The sequence below is a fragment of the Echeneis naucrates genome, chromosome 23 (assembly GCF_900963305.1).
Source record: "Echeneis naucrates chromosome 23, fEcheNa1.1, whole genome shotgun sequence".
In the NCBI taxonomy this organism is placed as follows: Eukaryota; Metazoa; Chordata; class Actinopteri; order Carangiformes; family Echeneidae; genus Echeneis; species Echeneis naucrates.
In genome coordinates, this window is record NC_042533.1 from 8185072 (window position 1) to 8212331 (window position 27260).

Sequence of the window (27260 nt, forward strand, 5' to 3'; positions counted from 1 at the left end):
AGCCTTTAATCCTCTCCTCTCCCTGTACGCCCCAAAGTTTTACTGTGACCTAAATTTGTTTTTGTTCATTATCACTTTGAATCCTTGAGGAAAAGAATCTCACAGCATAGGCAGGCAGATAAGAAATTCCCCGTGGCTTGTTATTTTATCACATCAGAGAGAGAAGCTATGCTGAGCAGCTATGGTGATAAAGTCAAAACGGGAGGTGGTCTGTAGGGACAAGACAAGCTTCTATGAACACAACACACTACACACACACTTATATGTGTAAAAGTAGCACAAATCCAGTTAGAGTATACGATATGTATTTGTTAGGACTAATGTATTTGGGGAAAAAAAAAAAAAAAAAAAAAAGAGAGAGAGAGAGAGAGAGATGAGAGCTGCCAAAAGAGAAAAACTGTTTTTGACAGTCATGTTTTCTTCTTTAGCATATTTCACACTGTATGTGGGCTAGGCATATATTTTCCCCTCTTGGCTATCTAATACTTAAATACCATTTGGAATTTCTCATGAGTCAAAGCTCTTTATAGTCCCTTGCAATTGTTTGAGTAAAACAAAAAGTTGAATGTTTTTCATGACAGCAAAGATGATCTGTGGTACATCAAAAGGGAAGCCATTTGTTTGTTGTGGCAGTCAGCATAGCATTGCGATGGCAGCAGATGATAAAAATATACTTAAACTTTCTCCAGCCTATTTCCAGCAAAAGGCACAAATGGAAGATTGTTTTGAGTAATACAGTCTAAAACCACACTCAGGCAGGCTGATTTTCTTTGGTTACACATCGCTGTTCCTCTCTCTCTCTCTCTCTCTCAATGAAGCAGAGGAGAAAATGACAAAGAGGGGGGAAGGGAGGAAAAGATATCATGCAAAACAAACAAATCAGCAAAAGAAGTGGAAAGAACACACGCATAGTGAGATAGAATGAGATAAATGGAGAATTAGTGTTGTAGATGAAAGAAGACAGGAAGGTAAGGAGAGGACGACACGACTACCTGTAACTGCTGCCTTTAAATGTATGGCGCTTTGATTAAACAAGATTGAAGTTTATAGCTATAGCAGATGGAGATATGGGGTCATCTGGTTTGCATTTATTTTGTGTGTACATGTGTTGTTTCCATGCGTTTCTAGTCATGGACTGTGGCCAGGTGGAGAGACACTGACTGAGAATAGCTGTAAAGGGAGTAAGACAGACACTGAGGAAGACGGCCAAACAGACAGAGAGGAGCAGACCTAACTATGACCTATCTATGTATCAAGCCAAATCATGGGTCGGGATATTACAAATCATGACCCCCCTTCTCGTCTTTCTCATGACACTTCCACCTTTAAAAATCCTAACTTTTTTTCATCTCACTTTTACAGTTTCCAATGTACTTGATAATGTCACCCAATGACACTCCTCTCATTTGTTAAGGCCAACGCATGCCAAAAAGCTTCATCAGCATATTTTTAATCTGGGTTTTGCAACATTTTCTCTGTCCCTCGCAGCCATGAAACTCTACTCAAGGTAGCAAAGTTAATGGACTTGGATTTCTTAAAAATCAATCAAAGAAGATAAGGTAATCATTTGTACATTTGATTTATTTAAATATGAAAATACAATGTCGAATATAACTTAGAATCAAGTCTATATTTCTGGCAACCTGATAAAAATCCAAATCCTCAGAGAATTATCTGCTTCTTTAACCCTCGTATTATCCTCAAATATTACTAACACATTTTACCCTTGGGGTCAATTTGACCCCAGGTATATTTGCCTCCAGAAAATGATTTACAGAAAATTGTTGACCAAGTTTTTGTGTCAGGCACTTTGTTTATTTGTTGAATACATAAATAACCCCTTGATAATGAAACCTATCAGTGAGTTTACCTGCCCTCTAGCGCCATCATCAGGCAAAACTTTTAAATTAGAATTAATTTATCTTGAAAACTTTTCATACAAATCTTCTCAAATTTACTGACAACATTAATGACCGCAAGAGTATGAATCCTATTGGTTTTGGTAATGATATGACCTTCCCTGTAGCGCCACCATCAGGTCAAACTTTCAGTTTTAGAGTTAGTGTATCTTGAAAATCTTTCATCCAAATCTTTTCTAATTTGGGGTGCACATTCATGACTCTCACAGAATGAACCATATTGACTGATGTTGATAAGCCCCCCTTTCCTCTCATAAACATATTTATTTACTTATTTTTATCTCCTTTTCTTGTAACATATTTGTCCCTCTTTTGTCTTTGTCTCCCTTTGTCTCATTGTAGTCCAGCACCATTTGTGGTTTTTTGTCTTCTCTGCTGCTCAGGGCATCATCTTTGTGCATGGTGCTAAGCAGCAGGACATTTTTCCCTTTCTTGGGGCAATAGGAGACCACAGTTGCTTTATCAGTGAAGGCAAACACTGAAGATGTTACCTTCCTGTTCTTGACAGCAAGAAGTTCAGAGGGAAGCTCTGGTTTATTTTTTCTCACTGTCCCCAACATCGTTACCTTCCTTTTCAGCAGTTCCTCACCCAGGGCATAAGATGTGAAAAAATTATCACATGTAATATTATGCCCATGCAGTCCTTCAGCCATATCAAGCACATCCCTTGTGCCCTGATTTTTTTCCGGTGCTTCGCCAGGAGATTTGCCTGTGTAAACCTGCATATTCCATGCAAAGCTGGACTGTGCATCACATGCTGCCCATATTTTGATGCCATATTTGGCAGGTTTGCTTGGCATATATTGTCGGAATGGACAGCGCCCACGAAACGCAACCAAGCACTCATCGACAGTCACGTGGGGGCCTGGATTGTAAAGCAGGGGTAAACGCTGCACCCACTTGTCCCACACATCCCTTATTGCCGCAAGTTTGTCACGTTCGCGTCGGCCGTGCCTTGTTTGTTTGTCATCAAAGCGTATGACATAGGACAAAACTTGAAATGTCTTAAGAGACATGGTGGCTGGAAATATTGCCCTTCCAGTCTCAGCATTCCAAAGGCTTGCTGTTGCTTCACCTTTTGATTTATAAACTCCCGCCAAAATGAGCAAGCCAATGTAGGCTTCCAAGTCGACTACATCCAAGTCTTTCCAACTGTCCCCATACACACGCTTCCCCTCTAAATTTGTCATCCCAAGTACAATATTCTCAATCGATGGTGTTATGAAGAGCTCTAATGATGACTTGATGTCTTCAACATGGCTGATTGCATATCTGGTGGGGCCTGGAACCATTTTGATAATATTAGTAGCGCTAAGTCTACCTTGCTGTCTAAGTGGGGAAAGGGACCATATTATCTTTCCATTTTTGGAAAGGATCGTGTCTGCTGGTGGTTGAGAAGCAATAGGAGGGTCAACACTCTCATTCTCATCAGATGAGAATGCCTCAAAATCAGGGTCCTCCTCAACACAATCCTCTGTCTCAGAAACATTCTCCTCTATGTCACTTTCACTGTCAAAGAGCTGTTCCAAAACGTCATTGACAGTAAACCTTTTCCCAGAAGACATTTTCAAATGAGAGAGCGTGCAGATTGCAGTGTACACAGAGCACAAAGAAGAATGATGTGGATAGAGGGCTGCAATGCAAGCTTTTATATGTTTGCTCCTCCCTTATTTTGCATGAACTACCAATGTCCTTGCAGGAATACCCCGCCCTCCACAGAGCGGGAAAGTTCCCCCCTCCACAGAGCGGGAAAGTCTCCCCCCCCCAGAGCGGGAAAGTTTCCCCCCATTATGTATCAACTCAAAAGTATCAACTCTGCACCTGCAGGTGTGGGGATGTTAGGTCACACACACAGACAGACAAGTTTTACACAGCTAAAACAGCTTGGGGTCAAATTGACCCCAGAGGAACACCGATGCGTGGAATATGCGTTCAGCACATTGAAAAAATATTATCATGATAATTTTACGCTTAATCAGTTGTCCCCATCAAATTAGGAAAAGTCATGAAATATGGAGCAAAAAAAAAAAAGCCAACTATTGTTTTTTGAATGATAAACATTGATTGGGGTCAAATTGACCCCAAGGATAATAGGAGGGTTAAGTTGCTCAATACTCCTCTATGTTTACTGGAGCTAATTTATGAGCTGGAAGTGAACCCAGTGAGTTGGAAAATGCAAAAATGCTTCACAACACAAACCTGAAGAGTTGGGTGATAATTCTCTGCAGGCTTGTCCCGATAAGAAACTTTTCCCACATTTTCATTCTCATTTCAGTGTTCATATATAAGTACAAGAGTCACTGCTTTACTGTGCTGACACCAAATCTGCACATTCGGTTAAGAGATAGCTGTCTGCTCACAGGGAGAGATACTGAAGGAATGACGACATGTGTAGTTTGTTCTAGAGGATTTAGGGAGGTTTTCTTTTACTCTTGGGGCATTTCAACCCCATTCACAGAATGTTTTCCTTGCAGTGAAGGCTGGAAATTGAGGAAATGCAGCTTTAGCGTAATTAGGGCGTTTTTTTCATGTTTACATTACATAAGAAATGGCAGTCTCAAGTTAGAATACGTTATAATGGCATTTGGTTGGACATCCTACTTCCCGTCACTGTTTTTCATTCAATTTAGTGTAGTATCTGATGTAAGAGACCTGAAACTTGCTTCAGACACTTTAATCTATGGCCATTTAGTTTTGTAACATATCATATGCTTATTTTATGTTTTTAGTAAAGCTGTTTGTTTTGGTGTTACATTTTCAAGGATTTCTAAAAGCATTATCATGAAAAAGCATCACCAGACTAAATGTTCACACATGCTCTCAAAGATTCATTTAGACATTGATACATGACACAGACTGATCCCCGCACATCCTATGAAGACATTTTTACAAAAGGTCAATTCGGTTTTATAAAAATGCACTTGAAGCCTTTTAACAAGATGCGCACACACACATACACTCACACACTCTGGCGCAGCTTTAAGCACTGAAATGTATGCATCCAGTGGGGGCTTTAATGTTTGGGGAGGACAGGTGGGGACTACTGTATGTCTGCCGCTAAACAGACAGGTTGACTGTTTTAAATGCTTTGCGGAAAAACTCCCTCCATCTCCACTCGGCTCCTCCTGCCAAATGAAAGCACTTGTTCTAGTGTAAGTGCCCTCAAGTGTTGGGCAGTAAACAACCCGTTTAAGACGGTGAAGAAGGGTGGCCCTAATATGGAGCTGTTTCTCTATGTGTTGATCCAGAGAAGAGAAGAGAAAGACGGAGCGGGCAGCAGTATGTTGATTATCAGTGATCGCTTTCTCCTGGCACTATAAAATTACACACGATGCTCCGGACCAGTTGACAAAACTATTCCTGAGGGAGCTGTTTTGTCTCAAGCAGGACAACTGGCTCATGTTAATAACAAGTGGCCAGGAATGTCCAGGCAGTGTGGGAACCTCATAAGTAAATATAAAGATGTACTACAGTGCAAAGCAATTACACAGAATTTAGCTCTTAAGAAGCTTTGGGATCTGCATACAGATTATCAAAGAAATTTCAAAAAAGAAAACCCATTCACATAAATTTGTCCCAAAAGAAAAGGCCAATTCTTCAACATTAACTAAAAACGTCCAGTTACATTTCCAATTCTGTGGCTGTATAAGCCTCAACAAGACTTCATTCAATCATAACCATCCAAGGATGAAACGAGGAGAGTGAACTTTTCCATTCACTTTGACCGGGATAATAATATGATTAATGTTAATGGTAATTTAGACGACAGTCTTATAGACCAAAACAGGACAATCCCTATTGACAATTATGACTGAGAAGTAGCTGGGCAGAAATAAAAGGCAAAACTGATGCCCAACAACAGCAATCAAAAGCAGATGCTGGGAATGGACCCAGGCTATTGTGGAGCAAACCTGCTGGAATTAACATATTCAAGGCTCTTCTTTCAGCTGGGAGCATGACACAACAGAAAAACCACATGGCTGTGCAGTGGTGGGCGAGTGTTTTTACCTCTTCACCACCCATTTACTCTCTCACGCCATCACACCAATTACAAACAATATCCTGGTTAGAAGACCAGCTCTACAATACGTATTCGTGTGTGTGTGTGTGTTGTGTAATGCTAAACCAGACACAGCTTTGTGGCTCCTCAGTTGTTGTTTTTTTTTTTTTTATTCCCGCTCTCTCTTCTCTCTTTCAGGCACTCTCCCCTTCCCTCCTCACACTCTCAGTGCAATCTAGCTGAGTGGGTGAAAAGCAACAGTGAGTGAGAGTGAGTGAGAGGAAGAGAGGGGGAGAGAGCGAGAGAGAGAGAGAGCGAGAGAGAGAGAGAGAGAGAGAGAGAGAGAGAGAGAGAGAGAGAGAGACTGGAGGAGCAGCCACTCGTTTGTCCCTCACTCCAGGCTCTAAGTTTACAGGCAGCCAGGCAGGATTTTCTTGGCTTGGACACAGCGCTCATGACAGGATTAGGAGCCGGGGACGCGGGACCAACCGGAGATCTGCAGGTCCTAGTGGACGAACCCGAGCCAGATTCTCTCCCTGCACAGGTATGACTGAAACTTTCACATTGTACCATCAAATCTGCCCATGTGTCTCCAAAAGATTTGCAGCTGAAAGAAAGCCCCCTCCAATCCCTCTTGATACAACATTCAACATGCAAGAATTTTTTGGCACCAGAGTTTAGGAGTTTAGGTTTGGTGATATAATCTGAATCCATGGAGGATAAAAAACGCCCCAGCATGTTATTCTAATCTTGCACTAGATATAATAAAACCAATTGATCTGCGATTTATGCTTTCCAATCTTTTTTTTTTTTTTTTTTAACAAAAGTGCAGCTTTCTCTTTTTTTCCTTTGGCTTTTTCTTTGTTCCTTAGGCTTTGGAGACAAGCACTGATAGTGAATTCACAGACAAAGAATGAATGCAATGCGGCCATGCTTACTATGTGTTTCCAGATAGGTCATTTAAATCATAAAAAGCAGAGCACGTGTCCACTATCAAACACTGAATAAAGTATTTCTAACAAACACAAAGGTCTAAAAATATAAGATATGAATGACAGAGCTGAGTAACTCACTAGATAGTAGGTCTGCTTACATAACATGGACTATCTCAGTTGGATAGCACGTTTCCCCCCCCCTTTTTTTCAAGAAACAAAAAATAAATGAATTACTGTCTCCATTACGTCGGAGCTGGATCTTGCTCTAACTCTGTGTTTGAGAAATTGTTGAAGTCAACTTGCTTTTACTCTAGTGAAGCTCCAATTTGTAACTGTTAAACTTGTGCCAAGTTTACAGATGGCCATTACGAACTCACATTAATCTTGATTTTATTGTCAGAGCCGCATGCTATTTTTAGATGCTTTCTCAAAGCTTTTGTCTTGTAATAGGCTGGAGGTCCCATGTAGCATTACTTGCTGCAAACAGGCAGATGTAGCTTAAAAGGGAGAGCTAGGAGGAACACTTCTTATAGAGTGAGGGGCTAATTTACCAGCTTGGAACCACTTTGGAATGAATGAAAGTGCAAATCGGCTATTCTAGGCTGTTAAAGAAGATTTATTGATCGAACCTGGTGTTGACTATGATTTCATTTTGTGGGACTGATCTTGAAACTCCTGAAAACGATGCCAGGACTGCAGCATAGTATACTGCACAGCTGTTTGCACAGTATATTTGTGGTGTTTAAGTCTCCATATGCATGTACGTGTGTGTGCGCGCACCTAAAGCCACATCCGCACAGAGAGTTACATGTCCCTGTATAAGTTTCTGTAAATTTCCAACCTCATGCGAGGCAGAGAGCGAGCGATGTGTGGTTTCACTCTGGAATTCTGCACTGCAGAAAAAAGCAGCGGGGGTGGGTGGGTAGGTGGGGGGGGGGGTGGGCTAAAGAGCTTGACTTGCAAGTTTACTCTGATTACAAAGTTGGACAGACCCTTTTACTTAAGGTTCCTGCTGTTTCAGCTGCAGCCACAGTTACGTTTAAGTGGAACACTATTATAGTAAGAACAGGGAAAACTGTGTGTGTGTGTGCGTGTGCGTCTGTGTGTGTGTTAGAAGTGCAGATGCAGATGTGTCTGGCACCACACCAAGCCAATCAGCTCAGCTAGTTGGCGGGGGAAGACAATGTGTGTTGAACATCTTAAGAGGGCTTTTCGACTGCCTCATTCTCAAGAGGCAATTTGCACACGCTCAAGATTTCTTGATAGAGAGTGATGGACTAGAATAGATAATTAAACACAGTGGGATACTGCATAAATTTCAGTAAGCCCTTTCTGCAGTTCCTCAGTTTTCTCCAAACATGGCACATTTCGGAGTCCCTAATTTAATGATCTGTGATGGGGCCACGCCAACCGGCTGCTGACATCAGTTGAAAGTAGATAGGAGTTGCATGGACCAGAAAAAAAAATGACATACATAAGATGCTGACCTCTATCAGGGACTGCAGCTGCTTGTGGGTATGTTTGGACTCTGGAGAATATGTGAAACAGATGCCACATGAGCAGACGGAGGAGCGTACACACAGACAGTTTGGCCGTCTCCTATCATCTCCTATCACGTGTTTGTTTTTTGTGTGTTTCTCACCTCTGATGCTACCTCAAAACCCAACCTGTTATTTGATGTCCCTCCATCTTTTTTGTTGTTGTTTCTGTTTTTCTGTCCCTCTTCCCTCTCTCATTCTGCAGAAATGACCTTGTCTGGTTTCAATTAGGCTCTCTGGGATGTGTATGGGTTGTCTCGCTCGCTTGCGCTCCATATACGTAGTAAAGGTCTGTCTCTCACTGTCTCGTCTTTGGATTTAAAGGTTGAAGTTGGACTTTTGTTCCCACCTTTTCAATAAAATTCTCCTAGTCTGTACTGTCATACTTTCCCTGTATCCTCCTTTGTCTCCTAACTGGGTTATGGGGCTGTTACCTTTGGGTCCTAACACACAAAGGGAACTCAGCCCAAAAGAAACAAAGTTTGGTCAGCCTACGGGGAGACTGGCTGGCAGGAAGAACTCACCTAGGATTGCTTGTTGTTTCAACTCTCCTTTCCTCCTGCCTGCCTGGCTGGCTTTCTGCCTTCTTCCCTATACATTTCTGTGCATGCAACTTAGATGAAAGTACATTAGCTGAGTAGTTTACATATTTTCTATTAGGAGCTCAGCAGAAAGGGAGATCACTCATGTTTTAGCGGCCTCTCCTGCTTGTTCTCACTTTCTCTCTGCAACACAGTGGCCCTTGTGTTTTAAACTCTTTCCATCCCTAGTGGCTTGTCCAGTGTTATTGGAGCATGACAAGTCTCTGCGGGCAGCCAGTGCAGGGAGAGCACGAAGGCTTTATGGGTGAGAGTTAGGGTACATAACATTTTTAAGGACAGATCGCTTTTATTCCTCATTGTGAAAGCAAAATGTGCAGCACCTTTTCCCTGTCTCGTCTTCATACTCCTATTCGTACAGTAGGCTACAAACACGTACTGCATGTTTTAGCCTGATTATGTAATGTCCCTGCAGTGATGGGAAAAAAGGGGGCTTCATGTCATGCCATTGGATTCAGCCTCAGATCAGAGAGAGCCGAAGCCTTTATATGAAAGTTTTTGATGATGATTTTGTATTTTGACCCACAAATTTGCATCTGTGTTGGTAATAAGTATCATATGTTCTTAGATTGGCACAAGCAGAGTAGTGTCACCTGAAACCAAACAAATCTGTCTTCCATCCTTGCCAGAGGGAATTTCCCTTCAGCTGACATATTTTTTTGGTCCTGTGTGACGTTATCTTCTGAAATGAATCTTGTCTTGATCCTGTTTTCCTGCTTTATTTTTTTTCCTTTTTCTTTCTGACCCATGATTTTGCTTTCATTGAAACATTATTTGGGCATGGTTTTCAAATTTACAAGCTGCCTCCATCTGTATTTTCTCTTCATCTCAGTCAGTGCCTCTTCTTCTCTCACCACCTCTTCCTGATGTAGGTGGTATGGGATGAAGTCTGAGGCCAACTGGTTTATATTTCCTCCGGTCTGCTGAGGCCAAATGGCCCAAATGACCCATAGACAGCTCAGAAAACATACACAGACACCCAGGCGTGTCTCTTCTTTCCGTTTTATCAACATTCACTGTTCCTGTATGGGTTCCTACAGTATATGCTCCTTGCCTGTGTCAATTTCTATGAATACGCTGTCATAATACACTATTTTAAACATCCTCAGGGGGATGGCTTTTTTTTCACACATTTGCACTTCAAGCTCTCACTCACGACTAAAATATAATGTAGATGCCGTGCTACTGTACTTGCAGCCACTGAATAATTTTAGTTGATCACTTTCTTACATTAAATTCCAACATTTTTGTGGAATATTAGCATTAAAAGGTTGTAGTTTTACTGTCCACTTAAAGAGATATCAAAGCTGTTACAGTTGGAAGGCGTGATGCTCAGTTGCAGAGACCTCTATGCTCCCTGCACCGTATAACCAAAACAAATTCCCCCTCAGACTAAAGCAAATATTCAGTGGTTTGTTTTGATTGAGAGCACACTGGTGCAGAGGACGTGCTGTCCTTTCCTTGTCTGAAAGTCTGACTCTATAAATTGTTTTAAGGAGCCATTTGAGAGACTTAAGGCAAGCCACTAAATAATGATTTTTTTCCCCCCATTAGCTCAGCTATTTCAGCCAGAATACATCAAAACGTAACTGGAGCTCCATCGCATCAGATGACAAGTCTAATGCTCTCAGGGGTTTGTTGGCAGCACTGTCTGATGGCTGTCCCCCTGTGAAAAAAAAAAAGGCACCCCCTTTGGTCAAAAAATGAAAAGTACTGAAAAGCTGGGCACAATGGAAAAAAATGTTTTATAATTCTCACCTGACATAAAAAAAAAATAAAAAAAGTTTTTGTTAATGGGGTGACTAAAGCTTACCCAAACTAATCCAAGAGGAAGTGTAAAATTAAAGATACTGTAATGGGTTTTTTACCATTAATGATGGAAACAGTCATCTTCTGTAACTCACCTACTGCTCTTTTTTTTTTTTTTTTTTTTTTAATGCCCCTGGCTTGTTTTTCCAGGGTCCAAAATGAGACATGTTGAAGCCACATTTAATGTCCAGACCAAACTTGCCACAGGCCAGTTGACAGTGGCAGCAACAACTAAAAAAAGCGAGTGTTTAGGGAAGTTTTCTTCGAGACGGCTATGGGTTGGCTTGGGATGCGCTGACCAGAAGAAGCTGGGGCGTGGAATAATAGTACACTGAAGAGGATAATTCGGGCTGGTATGGGTATGAGGTGCACCACAGGGCTAGGTTTGGCCTCAGTAGGTTGTTGTGGTCCTATTAGGAATGTGTGCTGGGATACTGAAGACTGACCATGGCTGTAGTTTTCTTTAAGATGGCTAAACTTGCTCCTGTTTCTGCTCAGCAACAAAGCAAAAGGTCTGAGCAGCACTGGTTGCATTTATTATTAAGGGAATTTTAGTCAACAGCTTATCAGATATAGAAAAAAAAAAGCTGAGAATATAGATAAATTATGTTGATTAGACATCCTTTGTTAGCTTAAACTTTAGGAAGGTTGGGAATTAAAGGAAAAACCAGAACAAAATGTATAAAGAAGCAAAACCAGTCCAGCACTGAAACATTAAATTGTCTTATCATGGCTGCTAGAAGTGAGATTTTATACTGATTTTGATTAACTAAACAGACATTCCCAGTTATGTGAACTAATTCACAAAGTGAATTGTGTTTTTCTTATTATTGAGCTGTTTTGGAGCATGCTCTCTCTTTCAATTTTCAACCTAGAAACACCTGTGAGAGTTCAGAGCAACATGCCAGACAGCACTCCCCATGACAATAATGGAAACACCACATGGGGGAATGTCTTTGGGAAGAATGATGTTCATCCTCCAGCAGAGCTGCAGAAACTTGGAAAGTTTATGCCAAAAGACATTGCGGACACTGCTGGTTTATTCTTTAATCTGTCACTCCTACACACTTAATATTTTCAACATTAGGTGTATTTTGGAGGATGTGGCTGTGCTGCTATTTTCCTGGGGCTGAATCTTGCATTATTGAAGCTTTACCCACTGAGCCGCATGGGGACATTGGTACAGCTGCACCACACCAGACGATCAGTTACCAGTGACAGATCAAATTAATCTGGGTCTACTCGGGATGACGCTCCAAGCGTCCCACCTCAGTCTAGTCTGGCTGTTTGACCCTGGCAGATCCCACTTTGTATTGAAGCATGTCTCTCATCAAAAGTGCAATACAGGCACAAGAACACATGTTAGCAGCTGATGCATTGGATCTGAGTCTTAGTTTAACAGCTCAGTAAGAGGTATATTACTCCAGTGAAGGAAATCGAACTTTCATGTTTGCTTAGTTGGAAACGATTGATAGTTGGGACAGTTGAAGCGTGTTCAATGAGCTGGAAAGATACATTCTCAGCTGTTTCTGCCTGTAGCTTTCTGACATGCCCAGTCTGTTATTCACAATGGAACAGCACCATCTGCATTGACAGGCTTGTTCCACTGTGAGAGACTGGAGGACTGTTAGGGGCCTGCGGTTTGGTACAATTGGAATGACTCCTTGTACACATGTGTCTGTCTGCGCGTCTGTCCATGTATGAGCGCTGTTTCTTGGCAGAGCTGCAAGCCTTGCCTTGTTGCCTCTGATCACACAAGGGACCCATGACTCACTGATTTAACCATACGCGCACAAACACACAAAATCAGTAGGAGCAGGGGGTCCAGACCAAGTGGTTGTAGAAACAACTACAGAAAAAAAAAACAAAACAAAAACAACATTATCAAGCCATAAATTTTAATCTTTACAGCCTTGAACTTTTTTATTTTGGTGGTTGATGGTGGTTGTTAGTTTTGCAGTTTGGCAGTGTTAAATCGGGACAGTAGAGCCAGGTAGTGATCTATAGATGTGCTCATTGGGCTCTTGTCAGAAGATTGTAGCACTTACATCTGTCCATTAACAGTACAGATACAACCAGGCCAGTCACCGTTCCACAACGGAAACAGCTAGTCAGGCTGTTTTACAGGAAGTAATGAGCAACAATGTTTCAGTAGTTAGGAAAAGTCTGCCACATGCCTGAAAAGGGTGGCAGGCTATGGGTGAGGTCAGGACAAACCCCCCCCCCCAAAAAAAAAAAAACGCATGTGGTGTAAGAAAACCCTGCATATTAATGCTATAATTTTCATACACTGAACCACATACAGGCTATCGAACACACAAGCACAAATACACAACAGTAAACATCCTGCAAGCGGATGGATATTTGAGAAGAAGTAAAGAATTAGCAGTGGACAGCAGAGATGGACAGGATCATAAAGGTGGAAAAAGAAACAAAGAGAGGCAGGACATGTGAGGAGAGACAGCAGGGAAGCAGGGTGAAAAAAAAGCATCCATGTCTGGTTAGATGAGAGTGGGGAAACACGGACTGGACCCCTCCATGAAAACAGCATCTTACTATACCCTGCACTAACTTTCCACTAATTCTTTCAACATGTGTGGCGTTACCATTGTGGTTGTCAGCACATTTCTATATGACCGTAAGATTTTATTGCCCATAATTTGCAAAATGCAAAAGGTGTCTGAACTTCAACAGTCCACTGATATTGCACATCCCTTAGAGGGATTAGCTTCAGATCTTAAAATGTACAAGTTATGTGGCATCAATAGATGAAATGTTTTATTCCATCTCTTCTGTTTTTTCTCTCCATGCACACAGCTGTGACTGTCACAACAATCCTCCAAGGTTGACCTGATAACCCAAAAAGGCTTCGCTTCCTCTCGTCTCACATCATGCGACTCCTCACCACACTTCTCCTCTTCCTGCTCCTCCGGTCAGCTGAGCCCCGGAGAGGCCCCCGGGTAGGGGCCGCAGAGAGGGGCTCCAGAGGCCGTGTACGAGGCAGAGGCAGGGCAGGAGTCATGAGGCGACAAATTCAGGAGTGTAAGGAATACATGGAGGCAGGAGAGAAGTACTTGGACTGTCAGGACAGACAGCTGACCACCGTGATGCAGGACTGGCCCAAAGATATTCAGCATCTTCTGCTGGCAAGAAATAAAATTCAGGTACAAACAGGATGTTTGCACTTGCCCTATGTAAACACAAAGAGACAAGTCATTAACTACCTGCCGCAACTCGACATAGGACACCGCACAAATATTGAACAGACTCCGAGAATGTCTTGCAGATTCTTATAAGAGGCATTTTGTGGGCATGTAAATCCAGACAGGTTGTTGATACATGAGCATCTGTGCACCATTCATTTGGTCCCGAGATCAAAAACACACATCCACCATGAGTGTTCACACAGGATGTGTGTCACAGGTGTTTACAGGAACAAAGCCACATGCTTTACTGCTGAGGTAACAGATGAGGACCAATGAGTTAGAAACATGGACGAAATTAGTACAAAAATAATAATATAATTAACATTTACTTTCACTCATTCAAGTTCGAAGAGTAAGACAGCTGAATGCATGACTTAAGAGGGAAAGAATGAAAGTGGGTTTTCATTTTTACTGCACCCAATAATTTAAGTGTATAGAAAGCCGATGACGAGATGCATAGAAAAGTATGAAGAAGGGCTCTAACTAATTCCAGCTACTTGCTCAACACAAAGTACCTGTCTGCCCGCCACCAAATGACAGACAGCCAGTGATAGTGGCCAGCTGCTGAGCATAGTGGAGCATTTAGGAGCTAAAGAGCTAAATATTGGAATGAAGAAGAAAGTTTGTTTTCACCAGAAATTATTCACGTTGGCCAGCTAGCATGCTGATTGCACAGCAATGACTTCAGAAATTCCCTTAGTGGGTAAGACAGCCAGAGCCCTCCATCAGATGACTGCTGAATGTAGTCAAACTACATAAACATTTTTGTCAGTGTGATCGCTTCACTTTTCAGTTTCATGAAAAGACAAGTAATGGAAAATAAACACAGATTTGAATTTAAAAAACAAAAAAGATGCAGCACTGTAGCTCACTGATGTGATTAGCACCAGTCACAGAAAAGCAACATGTAAGCCAGGGTGGTTGAAAATGACCCAAATCGGTAATGACGACAGCAAAAGCACAAAAACCCAACAGTTTGTGTTTCTCTTTTTAGGTTTTGAGGGACAACATGTTCTCCCAGTTCACCCAGCTGAAGAGCTTGGACCTCCAGCAGAACGACATCTCCATGGTGGAGGACGAAGCATTCAGCGGCCTCTCCCAGCTCACCACCCTGCTCCTCCAGCACAACAGACTGAAAACAGCCTCCGAGGATATCCTGCTCCCTTTGCCCCGCCTTACCTACCTCCGTCTCTATGACAACCCCTGGAGCTGCCAGTGCTCATTGGACAGCCTGGTCAGGAAGCTGCAGGTACCCAGCAGCCGCAACCTGGGCAACTACGCCAAGTGCGCTGACCCGTTTTTACTGACGGGCCAGAAGCTGAAGAAGCTGAGGGTGGACTCGCTGTGTGAGGACGACAACCAAGTGGACAGGAGGCCGGGGGGAGGAGACGGAAGGCGACCGAGGCCTCAACCTAACAAACTGAAGCCAGAGGCCACGTCCATGTGTCACACCTACATGTTCCCTAAACCTCTGCTGGACTGCAGCAGCAAAGGTGAGAGATTGTCTGCGTCTTTCCAGATGTCATCTTACCCTCTCAGAATACCAAACAACACACAACCTTCCTAGCACATGATCAGCATACTGTTAAGGCAAAGGGTGCTGTTTAGGTGGGTGGTTGCTGCTAGCATGGACCCAAACTGTTTGGCCCAGCCTGATCCACCGCAACAACTGGTAGATGAACTGCTGGGGAACTTTCTGTGACATTTCAACTAGCAGCACTAAGACGTTTATATTCCGTTTTTGGCTGAACTATTTGCTATTACTATCTCAACTATTAAATGGTGAAAGACATTCTAGCTCCCTTCAGGATTGTCTTTCCTGTAAAGAGAAGAGAGATCCTGTAGCCAATATTTATGGTAAACAAGCAAACTGAACATAAACTCGTACAGTGAAAGGAATCAGTTAAGTTTTCCTGCGTCAGAAGCCCTTTGCATTCAGACTGACGTGAAATCAATCATTGTTGTCTGGTCAGCTTAAGCGTTCCTATTCATTCGATGGCTATAATGTGTGACAAAAATAACAAAAAGAGGAATGTCTAGTCCAAACGGCACATTTGCACAGCATTCTGCAGTTAAATTGACCAAAAACAATTACTTCTGCTGCCTAATATTTCAATTACAGGCAAGCTGAACAAGCAGAGTAGTGTTCTTTCATTAAAAATACCACATGGGGCATTTAAACCTCGTAAGGAGGGAAAGGAGCAGTTCTCTGGGGCTGGTAGTAGCATTTTGTAACTTCTTGCTTCAAGGTTACAATTATATTCAAAGAATTTATAGATATTTCAGGCATCTGATGAGCTGCGATAGTTTGGCGTGGTTGCAGTGGGTTGTGGTCTGATGTACACTTTTCCGATTTTTGCATGTACAGCTATCTCTCCTGCGTTGTGCTCTGACTTGAATCATACACTCAACACTTCGCAACGGATTTGTGTTCTCCAAGAGACAAGAAACAACCAGCATGTGAATGTATTTGTGCTTTCAGTTTTAACACTGACTCAGCAGAAAAAAAAAAACAAAAAACTAAACAAAACAGGCATCAGTCAGAATAAAAGATGATAAAGGAAAAGATAAACAAAAAGGGAATGTCTCTCCCACTTTCTCTCAGCTCCTACGGTTCTCATATCTGGTTTTCTCTTTGTAAAAATACCAATTTCAGGCTGCTATCATTGTGACTTTAACTTGTACAGGCCCCTCTAAACAATTGTTTCTTTCTTGCCTTTGAAAGACGCAGAAATGACAGTATAAAATTTGTCAAGTGATTTCACACTTGGTGACTTTCATGTGGGCTCTTTGTACTTAATTGCTCTCTTATCTTTCATCCTTAGTTTCTTCCCTGTCTTCTTCTAAGGAACTAATACACAACTCCTGTCAAGCGGCATCTGTCAGCTTGTTACAATGAAACGTTGTCTGTGTGCACGATCCAGACCAAGTGAGCACAGAGATTTACATGAGCAAGTGAATGCGTCTATAAATGGAATGCTTCAGAGAGAGCAATCTTTCATAGAGAATTGACAAGCCAAAGCCACACAAAGAAGCATCTGTGTTGTGTGAATGCTCAAGGAAGCTTTTCACATATTTTCCTAATTATTTTTTCTTCTACAGTAAGACTTTTGAATTGTTTCTTTATCTTGAGTACTATAAGGTTTCTGTTTTTCTCCCAGACTGGCTTTCCCATCCATCTCACTTCTTTGCGCCCTAATCACTCCCTCCATCCTGCCTCCTTCTAAAACATGCCCCACCATTAAAGCAATGTGTGATGTGTGGTGTGTGGTTGTTGCTAATATATTACAGCTGTTGTGCATGACATTCAATGCATGGCTTTCTGCGCTTCTGAGTTGTAAGGACACCCATGTAGTTGTAATGCAAATTGGTCATGATTTAGTCTTGGTGTTTTTTTCCTTTTGTTGCTTCACTGCGCTGGATTCTGGTCTCAGCCTTTTCACTAGCTGCATTGGTTGTGTTGACTCTTAATCACAGCGCAATCTGAGCACGGCTAGATTAGATTCACTTCAGAACTGTTTTCTCTTTCACCCTTTTGTTTGTTCACTGATTTAGAACTGTCACCGATACATATTACTTTGTTGCCGTTGGCATTTCTCATCACCCGCTGTCTCCCTCTGATTAGGAGGAAAGTCACAAAGAAAATCACAACATTATTGTTCTCTCCATGCTCCATAATGAATTAACCCTCCATCCCACATCAGAAACAACTAGTGCCACAAGACATTTTTTTTTCCATTTGCCCCCAACTAAAACTCTACTTAAAGCCCCCTGTGTTTAATTTGTGCATTGTTTCCAAGTTCTCATTAAATTCCATCCTGCAGCCTGCAATTCAATGCCAGAAAAACACAATTTTCATTGGCTCATTTATAATGTGAACACAATATACTATAAATATCTACACATCCCTACCCTGAACAGTTAGTGGTGGTAACCAGCCAACAAATATAAGAATACACTAATAAAGGCAGTGAAGAAGACTGTGAAAAATTGGTTTGTAAGAAGTTAAAGATTCATAAAAAATATGTTTTATGCATTTGGGTTTCTGGGGCTTCCTGCACGTCTGTTCGGTAATCCAGTCTTGTAGATGGACATAATGCAGATACAGACTCAGATGAATTAAATATGAGCATGACAGTGGCCTAAAAGGACAAAGATTAAATGAAAATTAATTGTGAAGACAGTGAACTGAGCTTGAACAAACATAGGAAATGGCTTTCTTTCACAAGAGACTAAAGAGGAAGAGGCAGAGAGAAAGAGAAAACACAGGCGTGAATGGAAACATACCCTGATCTCTCGGTCTATAAACCCTATATTTTCTTCTTGTTGATGTTTCTCCCCGTTTTCCTCCCCAGTCTCCATGTCTCCCTTCCTTTAAGACTGATTCTCTGAGGTCAACCACAGCAGATTTCAGACTCCACATCATGCTCAATGGGGATCAATGCGATACAGAGTGGTCACAGTTAATATTGGAGTTCTTCAGGCTGTGTTCCTGGAGGATGGAACATTGACTTTTTAGTCTGTGGTAGTACCAAATTATGCCTTTAAACTGCTTGTATTAAGTGTCCTCCATCCAATGCACAAATTTTTTTTTTTTTACTTTTAAATTATATTTACTCTGGAGGAGTCCTCCCTTTTCATTGCCACAGTAATATTTTCAACATTTGGAGATGCTGCGGTAAAATTTGCATTTAGATGTATATTTAATTGCATCGTTTCACTTGCTTGTACAATATACACAGATGAGACCATTTGTGCTGTACGAGTGATAGTTTAAAGCTATAAGGAAATATAGCTGCGGTTAGAAATGATTGTGCGACCCCACGCAGGGGACCCACTGCTGGGAGATGCAACCTGAGTCCACCTGAAATGCCACAGCAAGTCACAACAACATGCAATTTCTACAAGTTTACAGCACACTGAAAGTGACCACCACTCACATTGGCCTACCAAACTGCACTTGACTAAGGGCCCTTCAAATGGCCCACTTCCCCACAAGGACACCATTAAATGAGGGCTGGCTGGGTCAGTTGGTCGAGGTTTACAATGATTAAAATAGACTTCAAGAATGATAAAAGTCAATCGCAATATAATGCTCTAGGCTGGGGGCTGCTCAAAAACAGTAAATATAAAAAAAAACAAAAAAACAAATTACCTTTAAATCCAGCGCAAGCAAAGCAGCAGTCTGGCAGAAGGATCTTGGCCCAAAAAAAGCAACACTGGAGATGCTGGATGTTGAAGCTGAGTCTTTTCCTTCTTGGTATGAGACGGCAGGGCTTACACCACCCTGAAAGGACCAGGAAGCAGCAACACCACCAATCTGTACCAAACAACCACCCTGCGACACATCCACCAGGCCTCAGACCAAAGAGCACTGATTGCTCTCACCTGGCCTCATAAAGACAGGAAGCTCTGGCTGTTTTGGGGGCGGAGCTGACATCCTACCTGCCAGCCCACACATCCACCTGAAGGGGTGCTATTTTCACCCTTAGTGCTGATATTCATTTATTCATCTTCTGCCATTTAACTGTTTATCCGTTACCGGGTCTGGAGGGTGCTGGAGCCAATCCCAGCTCACACTGGGTGAGGGCGGGGCACACCATGGACAGGTCGCCAGATCATCGAAGGGCCAAGACACAGAGACAGACAGAGACCAACAGCCACTCACACTCAGACCTATGACCTAGTACTGATGTATCATACTATATAAAATGGCCGTCTGATATGTTGCAGAAATGTAAAAATAGCACTACACACACATTTAGTCAGACCCACGTCTCCGGGTTAATTTCATTTTGGCCTAATTTTAGACTTTACCATCAAGGCGTCCTTGACTCATGAAGTCAAGAAATCACAGGTTTCAGAAGTACCACAAATCGTCCATATAAACTTTTGTGCGGGCAGCTGAAAAGTGACTCATGAACTGTATACGGCTTATGGTGTGTTGGCTGCTATCCAGTCACACACACACACGCCCTCATACAGTGTTTGATATTATTTCAGGTTCTCTCTCTCTCTCCTGGTGCACAGACACTGGACAGTTAGCAGAAAAAATTATGTTTTAGAATGTCATTTGAGCAAGAGTCGGACGGAGATGAATGAAAAACAGAAAGGAACAGTGTGAAAATTCCCTCTACAACAGGAGGATTAGGCTGCTGACTCTGCAGAATGCCAGCATGCTCTCTTGCAGATGTTTGAGTCATTTAATGCTGGAAATGATAGTGTCGGATGCTGTTTAGACTTCTCCAAAGAAGTTTGTCAGGCAAAGTTAAAGAGGCTATTGAAACAATATGAGAACAGAGGAAATACTGAATATTTCCTGTGAAAACCAGCTGTGGTGCTTTGTGGCATCCTCCACACTCTCTTCTGATGAATTTCCCTCTGGAGATCTTATTCAGATCTGTAATGAGGGACGCAGTCCTAATTTTTTTATGAGTGGTGGCAGAAATATTTTTAAACTTGACACCTTCTGTGCCAAACGAACCTGAACAATGCATTTTGTATTGTGTGTTATTGTGTCCTGCTCAAAAGTCACTTTCTTAACAGGAGTTAAATGAGATTTTCATAAATTCATCCCATTCTAACAGTGCCAGAAGCTGGTTGTCTCATTTCAGCATCAAAACTGGAAGCGAGGACAAACACCTGGCTCATCACATAAAAGTCACCAGTAATTTATACTATTTATGTATTTTGTTTTTCATTTTTGTGCTAAAATGCTGAGTGGCCGAGGGTGGTTGGTCCATTATCATCCATAACTACTTTGAGTTACATTTCTTTCTTTCTTTTTTTTTTTTTATATCGTAAGACTTAAGTGTCTGTAGACTGTGTAAGGGAGTACATGACACGGTGATAGCGTAACAGTGATATATAAACAAAGATGTCAGTACGTTTACAAAAGACTTTCCTCCTGCCTGTATTTCTTCTTCTGGAATGATGACAGAGATTTATGTATATTACATGAAGCCCAAACATAACTCACACAGCCTGAAAACACACAGTATTAATATTTTAAAGCACTTCTGTTGCTAAACAGATTCCAACCCTGTTTTTGTTTTTAGTTCAGCATTTAAGGATAATAGAGAAAATGTAATATGTTGTCCTCTATTCCAAAACTGTTATACTGCCAGGTATATATGCAGGTAGGTTTATGTTAACTATGGACAAATTGTAGCTACTTATTTGCTACTAGGCAGCACATGTCGAGTCTAAAGTTGTTAAGAGTATTCTCCAGGAAAAGACTCCTGCTGTCAGGTCTGGGTTGTGCATCCAAACCACAAAATTCACTGCACCACACACAGCTGACCCCAGGGTAATAACGTCAACACTGTATAAAGAATCAACTGTTTTCCGACCGTCCAAACAGCATGAAACACATTAAACCACCTGCTCCAAACACATCCAGTGTCAATGCGCTAATGAAATATATTTGCAGATAAATCCGTGTAGTTCATTATTTCCTAAAATGAGAATGAATGATAGCACCAGTTAGGACATTTCAGGGAATCAATGGTGCAGAAAGGAGGAAAAAAACAAACAAAACACCAGACTACAGACTTTTTTGGAACTCATAATTTATGTGTTCATATACATCATCAATAGTGCCAACCCAAACTCTCTGGAGCGGGATGTATGGATAAATATCCAGATTAATGCTCTGCACAGCTACAGTAGTTGCACTAAATCAAGGTAGTAGCTTCACAATCTTCAACTATTTATATTATGTTAATACTGCTGTATGTTTACTGCAGTACATGATCCATCTGTTTTACTAATGCATTGCCTACCTGTGTTTAACCTATAATGGGACCTCCATCTGAGTTTTTGGTAAATGACTAACTAAATTCCCTCAGTAAGTAACTTTCATTTGGCACTTTTACTGAAACCAGGTGCTGCAATTTAGAGGTTGATATCCCACAGAAATTAAATGGTCCAGATTAAACAGATTAAATCTTGGTGGTAACAAAGCACAAATCCTTTTTTTTTTTTTCCCTCTCTCTCTCTTTTTTCTTATTTTTGTACTGAGAAAATCCAACAGGGACAGATGTTCACAAGTGTGCCAGACTAATGACTCCAGCAGATTCAGAAAAAAAAAAAAACACCCTATCCAAGCCCAGAGATGACTGAATGACATTTTCACTCTCTGTAACCTTCTTCATTCCAGGCACATAGCAGATGTCAAGGTAGGAAAGTCTTTATGTTAAAGATTTGTTAACATATCCCTGATAAAAATGATTGACCTCCTGATGAAACATTTAGCTGCAGGAAGAAACGCCAAAAGGAGGAGGGAATACTTGACACAGCAAATCAAGCTAAAAAATAATATAACCGCTCTTTTCTGCCCACAATTTTCTTACCCAGTGGAACATACTGTAAGTCCTACAGGTCACAGACACCGCCTGGCCCAGTCCTAACCCTGTTACAGCAAAAGACACAACAGATCGCAGATGTAGCTGCCTTGGATGGAACAGTTTTGGTTTCTGGCTCAGAAGACATGAAGTCTTACGGATTTCTCAGGCTCATCAGGAAGCCTGTGACTCTAAGTCTGATTTTTGTGCCAACACTCCCCCCCACTTACCTTGGACAAGGCCGGAGAAACCTAAGGCATGATAGGATTCCCTTTGGACTTCTGGGAAGGAAGTTTTCACCAAGGAGGACTGATGGCTTATAATGCGGAACTATAAATTTGTATGAAGTCTCTGCCTGCTGCACACATCTTCATCTTTCCCTGCATCACATTACAGGACAATAAGTGTGTATTGGTTACGTGTGTTCATGCTGTGTCCGGCTTGTGTCTGTGTAATTATACTTTCTCTGAATGGGTGATTTATAGTGCCATGCCTTCAAAATAACTGGCTACAACATCTGTGGTAGTAAAGTGTGTACAACATCTGCACTATAAAAGTCTCCATGAGCATTCTTTCATGGAGATAAATACATAAAGGCCCGTTCACATGCGACATACATGGCACACTTATCATACACAACGTTGTTGTGTGATTTAACAAAATAATCAAAATAAGCACACACTTCCATTTCCTCCCATCTGCAACCAATTTGCAGCGATCCATGTTCATTCTGATGATATAGATTTCAGGGACCACCTACTTGGTTTAAACTCAATTATAATGTGATTCAAAATCTATGAAAATGCTTTGATGCTTTGATCCACCAACCAAAATCCCCAAAGTAGAGTTTATGCAAAGACAATCTAAACATGAATCTGGATCGAGTTGTTGCTTGTGGAGAAGCTTCACATATCCAGATTCAAGTTCCAACTCTGTTTTTATCTTCAGCACAAAATGTGTTGGCAGACACAACTCTCTGTTATAACTGTCCCAACACAGTGAGGACGTCATAGCAATGGTGAATGCGCTTCAGCGTGGGACTTTGATTTAAAGGTCCAGGAAGTATTTCTGCCGTCGAGAAGGGAATATGTGGGTAATCGCTGTTTCATACATTAGTATTCAAAGACAGGTGTGTGTGTGTGTGTGTGTGGGTGTGTGTTAGTGAGTGCGCTCTGGCAAAGAAGTGAATTTGTGTCATCCGTGCTGTCACACTCACCTTCATCTTCATGCTAAGTTGTTGCACGCAGCCCACTCAACATCTTTAAAATGCATAAAAATGCAGACAGATTTGATTTCCAGCTTTCCTGTTGATTCTTGGACTGTACACTCTGTGTATCCGCCTCTCCCCTTTAAACCAATCAAGACACACATGAGGGCATCTTTATTTGTTATTAATACGAGCAGTGAATGATTTTTTTTATGAAGTTGAAACTTTTATGCTTAGGCTTTGGGGTTAGGGTTAGTATGCCTTTTCCCTCCTCTCCTGCCATCTGTTCTCCGAGTTGAAGACCTTGTGTTTGTCTGTCTGCCTCTCTCTCTCTGCAGATTTGAATCACATCCCGTCTGAGCTGCCGTCCGACATCGTGAAGATGGACCTGTCCCGCAACAGTATCAAACATCTCAGGCCCAAACAGTTCCTGCTATCCAAAGACCTCAAACTGCTCAACCTTAGCAGCAACAGCCTGAACCATATAGACACAGGTAAGACTACGGAACCGTCCTCTGTGACCTCACAGACACCTGGATACTTGTTTCTGATTGGCTGTAAGTATCACATAACAGGGACAAGCAAACATAGTCGAATTTCAACAGTACTTGTGCTACTACTAACACGAACCCTAACCCTAACCCTTTAAATCTAATTATGAAAAAAAAAAAGAAAAAAAAAAAGCGATGCTTCCAAGGTTGAAAAATATTGGAGTTCCTCTGGAAGGGTGCTGACTCTTTTGTTTTTGCAGGCTCATGTTTGGATTAATGCCTTTACTTTGCCCAGTACTGAGTAGTTTCAGTCTTTACCCTGCAACACATGTATCAATCTACTGTAGCTCAGCCCAGTGCATCTTAAACGATTGTTTAGACTGTAAGTAAACTGGGTTACTGTATGACCTTGTGATAGCCACTGAAATATGGTCTCAATCATGATTTCGCCTTCTAATCTTCTTTTATTCAGTAAAATTTAAAAAAACTATTATAACCATTTTATGGTTGTTTATTTAGACTTTTCACGTGGAGACTGACCAGACAGGGAATTAAACAGTCCCACAAAGGCTCTGGTCCACTTTAATTACAATTAATCTTGAACATGCTTTTCTCTTCTGAAGCAGCAGCAGCAGCAGCAGCAGCAGTTTCTCAGTGTTAGTTTTGGACAGTTCTTGTGCTGGGTTGTGCTTTCTTCAGACAGGACAGCTACAAAAACAATCTACAAAACAACGCAGTTCTGAAAGGCAAAGTTTACCTTAAGGTAAATTCAGTTCACTTTCCAGCCATAAAAACTGCACATGTCAGGATTTAGGGGGGCTCCGCCGACCTGGAACTCCAAACTAGACAGAAAAATATTTCTTGATCCACTTCCATGTTGAAAGTGAAGCAACGATGAAGGAAAAATGTAAGTATGTAATAGTGGGACTTATGCAACTGTAGTATCTGTAGCTATGGTGACTTAAGACTTAAACATTGTGTTTATTTGTTATGGAGACTTGTAGCCAAGATCAGCACAAACTGGGGTAAGTCAGAAGGGTGAGGGACTAAATTCATTTACTCTCTTTGTCAGGTCACAGACCGAGTGGAACTGGTTCTTTGTTAACTCCAGGAACTTTACTGCATGTACATTAAGAGTTTGAAAAATGAATCTCAGCGGGCTCTGTGCTGTGTGGACCTGCGATCCCAGGAGGAGTGCTGATACAGCTGGTTGGAGATCGCCCCTCTTGTTCGCATTTGTCCCATAACAAACATTGACCTGTAGTCTCTGAGGCCGGTTGAAAAAAAAAAAAAAAAACAGTCATGCTAGAACTGACATGATACAACAACTTACCAAAAGGAAGCATGGTTGTTTGAGATTCTGAGGTGCTGGTGGGGGGGGGGGGGGTTTGAGCAACTCTGATCTTATCCTGACTTTAGGACACAGAGTCCAACCGTGGAAAAATAGACTTCCTGTAAATATTAGGCGGAATGCGGACCATAGCAGGTTTCCTGTGATCACAGTGGCTCATCCCTCTCCTTTGTCTCCTGCTATTTGTGCCATCTTCAGGGTCAAATGATGAATCATCAGTAGCTTATCTGTTAAATATGGACACCAGAAGCCTATCAGTCCCTGGTGTCCAATTTTTCTTTTCCTTTCTATCTCAGCAAGGTCTTTATTGGCACCATATTTGTCTACCTCTATATGTTCCACACACTATCCTGCTCTTCTGCTTTCCCCTTCTCTCTTCCGCTGTGTAAAGATCAAAGCTAGGCCCAAGGCTAGTGGACAGCGTGAAACACTCCTCATTACGCCCTCTTAAACTGAAACACATACCCGCCAGCTCGAAATGTCTGGAATCCCTTAGAGACGTCAGCAGTTGCCTTTTTAATTTAGGTTTCCAGCTGATTTCAACTACAGCTGAGGGAGACAACTGTTTCTTATTAAAACAATTGAAGATTCAGGTCAGTTGGGTTTCCTGTCACGCATTACATCACTTTGTTCCCCAGAATTAGTAACTAATCTGTGATGAAAGTGGAGAGGAGTGATTGAGATGCAAAGGGAACCAGAAACAGAACCCCAGGTGACATTACCTTGTGTGTGCTGGAGGGGAATATAAACAAGTACGGAGCAAGTTCCCCAGAAGAACTTTGTCAGGTGGCGATAACACAGTTGGTTGTGCCGTCCACAAAAAATGTAATTAGACAGTAGAATGAGATGCAGCCTGATTTTAGCTTTTTTTTTTTTTTCTTTCCTCCCCATCACAGCTGCATTCGCAGGTCTGCTGTACCTTCGTGAGCTTGACCTGTCCAACAACAGCCTCCATTACTTCCAGTACGGTGTGCTGGAGGACCTCTACTTCCTACGGAAGCTCTCGCTGGGCAACAACCCATGGATCTGCGACTACAACATCCACTACCTGATCTACTGGCTGAAGCACCACCCTGGCGTCTCTTACACTGGCCTGTTCTGCTCCGAGCCGCAAGAGTTCAGGGGATGGCGCGTCGAGGATTACGTGAAGACCTACAACGGGGAATGTCCCAAGGACAAACAAACAGGCGGAACAGATACAGGGCAGGGAGGACAAGGAGGGTCAGACAACGATGCACAGGAGGTGGGGGAGACAGGTGAAGGGCAGGGTGAGCAACTGCCTCGACCTCTGAAAGAGAAGAAGCCCAAAAGGTTTGAGATCATCCGGCTGAGTTAGAATGGATGCAGCTCAATGGACTGGTGTGGTTTAGTGTCGGGGGGGGGGGTGCCACAAAATGGTCTGTGGACAGGCTATAAATGAAGGTACCCTCCCTGATTTGATGTTGAAATAAAAAGCAAAACTACATTTTGGAAATGAAAACCAGTATTTTTGGATTAAGATGTCTTTAAAAATGTTTTCTCTTATCTAGGAATATTAAAAGTTGTTGCAATGTCATATATTGCTAAGTTTGAAGCAAAAGTTTGAGCAATGTGGTTTGTGGTTTTGGTTTTATCTTTTTGCAGGAAATTCTCAATCCAGTCTGTATCAGATCTAATAACACCAACAAAAAAAATATATATATCTGAATTTCCAACAGAGAGAACTGCAGATGCTCCATTTTTTTTCCTGCTAGAGTCATTTTGATATTGATTTCAGCATAAACAGTTTTTCTCTTTCAAAAGTTGGTTTCGGTCCCTTTTTTTAACTGTTGTGTATGATTGTCTACCTGTTTTCTGGAAAATAAAACTGGGTTTATTTTT

At 41.8% G+C, this 27260-nt stretch overlaps 1 protein-coding gene across 1 annotated transcript; it reads left to right on the forward strand.

Moving 5' to 3' along the window:
* Nucleotides 1–6198: 6198 nt before the first annotated feature.
* lrrc17 (leucine rich repeat containing 17) lies at nt 6199–27260 on the forward strand. Its single transcript, XM_029495150.1, has 5 exons — nt 6199–6463; nt 13618–13964; nt 15001–15499; nt 23897–24052; nt 26297–27260. Exons 2-5 carry the CDS (start codon nt 13692–13694, stop codon nt 26734–26736), a joined length of 1368 nt encoding a protein of 455 aa, XP_029351010.1. The 5' UTR covers nt 6199–6463; nt 13618–13691; the 3' UTR covers nt 26737–27260.

Excerpts from the sequence above, each read along its gene's own strand:
- lrrc17 (XM_029495150.1), top strand. The coding sequence starts at position 13,692 with ATGCGACTCCTCACCACACTTCTCCTCTTCCTGCTCCTCCGGTCAGCT. Across the intron at positions 15,500-23,896 it reads GCTGGACTGCAGCAGCAAAG|ATTTGAATCACATCCCGTCT; the intron begins GTGAGAGATTGT and ends CTCTCTCTGCAG. Across the intron at positions 24,053-26,296 it reads CCTGAACCATATAGACACAG|CTGCATTCGCAGGTCTGCTG; the intron begins GTAAGACTACGG and ends TCCCCATCACAG.